General features: G+C 36.5%; 1 protein-coding gene across 3 annotated transcripts; it reads right to left on the reverse strand.

Annotated features, from left to right (window-relative positions):
* Nucleotides 1-17: 17 nt before the first annotated feature.
* Nucleotides 18-3526, reverse strand: LOC102192021 (T-cell surface antigen CD2-like). 3 transcript variants are annotated; one of them, XM_013908065.1, is made up of 6 exons: nt 3460-3526; nt 2472-2762; nt 1897-2154; nt 1688-1813; nt 1446-1559; nt 18-1192 (listed from the first exon to the last, which is right to left on the reverse strand). In XM_013908065.1, the coding sequence occupies exons 1-6, from the start codon at nt 3506-3508 to the stop codon at nt 1014-1016; spliced, it is 1017 nt and encodes a 338-aa protein (XP_013763519.1). In that variant the 5' UTR covers nt 3509-3526; the 3' UTR covers nt 18-1013. The 3 variants fall into 3 exon arrangements, with proteins under 3 accessions (XP_013763519.1, XP_013763520.1, XP_013763518.1); XM_013908066.1 differs by having other exon boundaries at nt 1446-1502; nt 2442-2762; XM_013908064.1 differs by having other exon boundaries at nt 2442-2762.
* Nucleotides 3527-6475: the final 2949 nt, after the last annotated feature.

Raw genomic sequence — 6475 nt, forward strand, 5'->3', positions numbered from 1 at the left:
CTTTTTTTTTTGTACTATCATAATTTGTTTCAATAGGTTTTTGTTTTATTTATATAGTCCAAAGACCACCTCAAGAGATATCATCGGGTCTCCTTATTAAAGCTTCTCAAGAGTCACTACCTGAGCTATTCAGTCTTTGCTGGATCATTGGGGAATTTCAGTTAGTGTAACTCCGGGTCTTGTGCTGGTTTGTTGTGCTTCTTGTTATCTTGTGAAGAAACTTACCACCTCCCCTCTTGTGCAAAGAAACCTGTGGAGAGCAGCCTGTTGAAGCGAATCATTGGCATCTTGGAATTTGGATCATTGAGGCTGTGTATTGAGTTTTGGGATTGTTGGTTGCACATTTTGAAGCTTCTAAATAAATTAATTGTCCATTAAGTCCGTTTGAGTCCTGCTTTGCCATATAGCAAACCTCACAGCCTCTTTCAAGTGATTCTCCAAATGGCAGCAAATACAAAGATGGTGACTCACACACCTTTCCCTTGAGAATGTCTTCTGAATATCAGCGTCTCTTGTAAGACATCTGTGAGGAAATGTATTGACCAAAGGTAAAATGTTGATATCTGGATGTTTAATCACTGTCTAAAGGTTTTGCTGCACTGAAATTTGTATAAACTTATATCCATTTACTTTATTTAAATGGATATTGAATAAATATCCATTTTGGATCATCTGGTGCAACTTCTACCAAGTCAAAAACTTGTCAAGTTCACATGAAAAAAGAAAAACTCCTAAATAAACATGTTCTATCAGAGCGTCTGCAGAATACAAAAGCAGAAAACACTCGCAGTGTTTATATAAGATACTATCTTTAAATCAAGAGATCATAAAAGAATACATGTGTTCTGGTATAATGCAGATGAAAATACAATAAATCAGTCAGTATTAGCTTTTTTTACATTTTTCTGGTGGGAAATCACATTAAATAAAAGACCTTCAGGCATTTTAACATCAGCTCTTCTCTCCATGGATCTTTAGTGATGCAGTCTGTGTAGAAGCACTGAACACTTAAATCACCTGAATTTATGGACGTTAACATACAAACAATCATCTATTGTTGGTTCAGTCTGCCGAGGACGCTTTGAGCACTTGACTCGGCAGAACTCTAGCTCCGCTCTTTTCTCCAGTTGTTTCGCCTGCTGTTTCACGACCCTGAGATCAGCAAAGATTTCTTCCTGATCATTTTCTTCCTCTGCAGAGTAGGAAGAAGGGGTCGCTTTAAAAATAATCAACAAATAATTAACGGAATAGTTGCACTTTGTATGAAAGTTCATTTTTGAGCTTTAAACTTTATGGTAGATTTTGTTAAGCTGTTGAGTTCTTTTCATTTTACAGTTAACTGTGGCTGCTTAACAATATTTAAGTGACATATAACAGAGATATAGTACATTTATAAAAACAAAAAAAAGCAATTTGACTAAAGTAAGGGAAAATAAGTTTTGTACCTTTTGTTTTGCTGTTTTGCTTTTTCCGTTGAGCACAGACTGCTGCTACAACTACAACTAAGAAAATTATAAGTGTTGAGAGAACACCACTGATCAGTGGCAAATGTCCTATTTCTTAGAAAGAAGACATAAAAAAAATGCACGATTAAGTCAATAAACGTGAAATGAAGAAAGGAGAAAATGACATCAATGGATCTAGCTGTTTTTTCAGTTTCCCCTGTACCATGGGTCATTCCTCTTACCTACTGCAGTTTGTGGGGTTGTGGAAGGTTCAGTTGTTGGTTCAATGCACAGGATGTTATTGGCTTCATACACCCACCCTGATACTTGTGTCCCATTGACTGAAGTGCAGTTGATGAAAATGAAGCCTATGAGCAAAAAAAAGACAATTTCTCACAAATTTAAAAGTAATATAATTGTCAAAGTTGTAATTATCACCTTTTTCACTCACCACAGGTAGATAGCCTCTGTTCTTTGGAGACTTTACTAACGAGGTTTTTGACGGAGCAGGCCAGATGTCCTGAGACGTGCTGCTTCAGAGTGATGACGTTAGTCTTCATATTTCCAGAAAGGATCTCAGCATCTGTCAGTGTGCGTCCATCCAGAGTCCAGCTGTACTGAGGACTGTCCCCTCCCTCAGAGGAACAGGACACCCTCCTCTCTCCCTGGGACAGACACTCAGAGACCAACAGGACAGAGGACACAGGAGCTGAGAGAAACACACAGATGAATTTAGATTTTACATCAGAATCTGTGGATATAATGATGATATATAGATTACCAAAACAATGTTAAATTGGTTGCTGTTATTTCCCAATAGGTGAAAAAAATTATCTTGAATAAACAACTGTAAAGTTTGCAGATCATTACTTATACTCTCCCAATAGAGAACAGGGAATGCACAAACTATATGTATCAGAAATGTTGTGAGATATATAGATTACAAAAACAATGTATAATTTGCATCTATTAATCACTTATTATCACAACATTTACCTTGAAAAAACAACTGCAAAATCTGCACACCTGATGATTTTCCATCTGAATCAAAGGTTTGAAGGGTATAATCACCACTGTCTGTCCTGCTCAGGTTAGTGATCCTAAATGTTCCATTACTAGGAAAAAAGACAGATCTATGTACTATGGTATTAGAGAGAATCATTTTCTCTCTCACATCTAGTATTTTTAATGAATTCTTTAACAGTTGGTATCTAGATATTTCTGAGGTGCTGTCCATCAGCTGGATGTCCACAGTTCCTCCCAAAGCTCCATAACACTGAGCTCCATCGTGTCTGCCATCACAGTGAGTTTCCACACCTGCAAAGTTTGAAACATAAAAAAGAAAAACATTTGTGATTTTTTGTGTTTTGATTAGCTGTGTATAAAATTATGAAATGTATCAAATTATTTTTAATAACACTACTGCCATGAGTACATAAGCTCTGATTATTTCACTCTGAGTAGGTGCAGGTAATAGAGCCTCAAGAGCACACATTTAATCGATAATATACTCACAAAGTTAACACAGTAATGTTTTTAACATTATGTTTTTAACAGTATGTTTTTAACATTACTGTTAGAAATGTTAGTTATTAGGTGAATAACTAAGAAAAACAGTTAAACAGATGCTCCACTGTACAATGTGTTGGCACTTAAAACAACAACACTGAAATCATGTCTGTGGAAGACCATTATAGTGAGCAAAGTTGCTACTCTCCTTTTTTTCCAGAGTCACTGGATAAAAAACAAACTAAAGCTCTGCTCAAATGTTCACAAATTAAATATGTAGCCAAAAAAGAAAAAAAGAAAAGAAATGCAAGAGCATTTTTTTTCAAGTATTAGTACAGTTCCTTTAACGCCCCTAAGGACAATGTCCAACTTTATGTACTGATTTTTAAAAAATCGTATTGCTTCAAAACGCATTGGTGATCAAGAAAATCAAGAAAAAATGACAACTAATAATATAGTTATCATTTTTAATAAAATGCCACATGAAAAACCCAGAACAGCTTACCATGAGACACCCCCAGTAGAATCACCATAAATCCAACCACTGCTTTCATTGTTTGATGACGTGCAGACAGCAGTTAATAGTCAGAAATGGCTCCTGATCAGCCTCTTTTTAAAAGCTCATCACATTAAAAACAGAAGCAAAACTAACATCTTCATTACTTAGCAGAAATAAAAGGAACCTCACACAGCTTCCACAGACTTTTTTTTTATCATTACTCATACTGTCATTGGACTATTTTCAACATCTGTAACAAAATAACACTGTCCTTCCCATGATGGCAGTAGACTAATAAAGTTTAGTTTAGTGCAGTTTAACAGCAGTCATGTTTATATCTCATCTAAAGTGAATTCTTGTTATATCTTATTTTAATTTAGTTTTTAATTTGTTTTAGTATCTAATACATCATATTTACATCCACGAGGGAAGCAGACACTTTTGAACAGCTTTGAACATAAAAAAAGAATTAAGGATTGTTTTTTAGGATGACTGTTGGTTTGAGTGGTTGTTATTGTTGCCAAAATTAAATTCCAATGAGAGAAACATCTCATCGCTCATCCAAGTGACTTCTTCATTCTCAGCTGACTAAATGTTTCCTACCTTATAAATAGTACAGTTACATAATGACCGAAATTAACCCCATTGCCTAAGCCAAACGCCCAGTATTATGAGCACTGATCAACTGCCATGAGTACTATTCACGGAGAGTTGGGAACTGCTGCAATCATCACAGCATTGTAAGATGGTGTGGCAGAGGTGTGGTCCCTGGCTCAGCTGCAGGGGAGGGGTGGGGCAGTGAGCTCAAGGGGGCAGTGCCAAGGAGGCTGGAGGGACAAGTGGCGGTTATTTAACTAATGAGGTTTCTCCCTTTATATATAGTGAAGCTGGAGACCTGAGGGAGGAGCATGCACTGACGACTGACTGGGAAGTTAATGAACTGTGTACAGAAACGTCCAGCCATATGTTTGTGGTGCCTTAATAAACACTCTCCAAGCATTCAAACATACCAGTGTGTCAGGTCTATCATTACAGATGGTGAAAGATGTACTCTTAGAAACACTGGTTTCAGGAGGGAGTCAAAGAGGCCATTCATGTAAAAAAAGGAGCAATCAGCTGTGGAGACTTAAGACTACGTCTTTCACCATCTTACAATTCTATGATTGCAGCCATTCCCCAACTCTCTGTGAATGTTTCATCACTAGCACAGTGGGGGGGACTGTGGAGAAGGCAAACGAACTCAACAACTTCTTCAACAGGTTTGACCAGCCCACAACCCCCCCACCCTCACCCTCACCTTCACTACAGAGTCCTCTCCCCACTCTCCTGCCTCCCTCGCTTCCCCCCCTTCCTGACACCATGACACCCCCCTCCTCCAATCCCTCTCTCAGCAGCAAGACATCTCCCCCCCTCCCCTCCTCCCAAACATCTCCCAGTGTCACAGTGGATCAGGTCAGAAGCAACTGAGGAAGCTTCGCCCCAGAAAGGCAGCAGGCCCAGACAAGGTGTGTCCTAGGATGCTTAAGGCGTGTGCTGCTGAACTGAAGGAAACTTTCTCCAGGCTACAATCGTTTTGATCCCATAACGTCAAACAAGGTATATGTTTTTTCTTTCTCGTGTTTATGTGTTCCTTTTTTTTGTTTGTTTATTTTTATTACTTTGTTTTGTTTATGTATTCCTACCTGATTAGAACCTTGTGGAAGAGTGTTTTTCCAAAGCAGGAGAATGATCTCAAAGAGACTAAATCAATCATTAACTCATCACTACTCTGTTTTTCCAGAAGAGAGCTCAGCATCTGTCAAGAAAAAAAGAATCGGGGGGACGGACTGAGAATAATGGAGGAAACCATTTTTCATGTATACTACAAGGTTTTAAGACTGTATTTAATTCCTAAAATTTCCACTTTTAGGAAAAAGTTTTCAATCACAGAAATGTGTTTAGGTGACAGAATAAGTATAAGATCAATTATGGTTTTGTATTTTTAATCTCTAAACTCTCTCTAAAATAAAATAAATAAATAGAAATAAAACACTGTAAACCTCTGCCAAACAGAAATGGTCAGATAAGCAGGTGTGCTGGGCACTAAGTATTTACACACACCCTGTGTTATAGTGTTTCATTTCATATTTAAAATCTTTGATTAATGAAGAATATACACAAAATTACAAAATATGCTTTTGGCATGTAGGAATTTGATGTGAAAAAAATTACAATTAAACAGATTCTCAACATTTCAGTCAAAGCAAGCTCAAAATTCTTTTCATGACATAAAAACCCATAAAGTGCCATGATAGCATAATGTGTTTACATGACAAAAGTACAGAACAAGAAGATTTATGTTGACACCAAAGAACAAAACTAAAGAACAGACCAACAGTTGCGTCTCAAATAATGAAACTCATTGCCTTTTTTACTTTACATTGAAGAATTTCTCTGTTATTTTATATATAATTTAACCATTTTTGCCTGCTGAAATATTTCTGTCCAATTTATTGCCTATAGTAGCACAGAAAAGGGCAAATTCAATGCCATGACATAATTAAATCTACAGCTACTGGACAAATTAACCTAAAAAGCTCCTGCAATCTCAACCAAAGTAACTAGTGCTGATCCTTTCCTGTTAAAGTGTAAAAGTGTAAAAGCTTGAATGCAATCCCTTTATGAACCAGTAGAGAGAAACCTCACACCTACCAATATGTTTGTCCAGACGTTAAAAGTAATGTCGTTATATTGTTTACATAGCAATAGGATCTCTCTTCTTCATAGCATCATTTCTAGTGCAAAATCATAACTAATGATTCTGTTTGACCTATTTTTAAGTGCAGAAATACATATTTCTGTTTTTGACATACAGTATTTCCATAGATTCAATCATAGTCATATAAAGGTCCTCTTGTTTGACAGTAAGTTGAGTTATGTGCACTGTATAAAAATTAGATTTGAACTGCATTTTACCTTAAAAAAAACAGCTAACATATAAATATAACAAAGTTAACGCTTTTTTAAAAATTGAATTATTAAT

This window comes from Pundamilia nyererei, unplaced genomic scaffold (assembly GCF_000239375.1).
Source record: "Pundamilia nyererei isolate P.nyererei 1_Seehausen unplaced genomic scaffold, PunNye1.0 scaffold01047, whole genome shotgun sequence".
NCBI lineage: Eukaryota > Metazoa > Chordata > Actinopteri > Cichliformes > Cichlidae > Pundamilia > Pundamilia nyererei.

Coding starts and splice junctions, on each gene's coding strand:
- LOC102192021 (XM_013908064.1), bottom strand. CDS start 3,508: ATGAAAGCAGTGGTTGGATTTATGGTGATTCTACTGGGGGTGTCTCAT. Junction 2,155..2,441: donor TTTGCAGTTGTTTTTTCAAG/GTAAATGTTGTG, acceptor TGTTTCTCTCAG/CTCCTGTGTCCTCTGTCCTG. Junction 1,193..1,445: donor GCAAAACAGCAAAACAAAAG/GTACAAAACTTA, acceptor CCTACTCTGCAG/AGGAAGAAAATGATCAGGAA.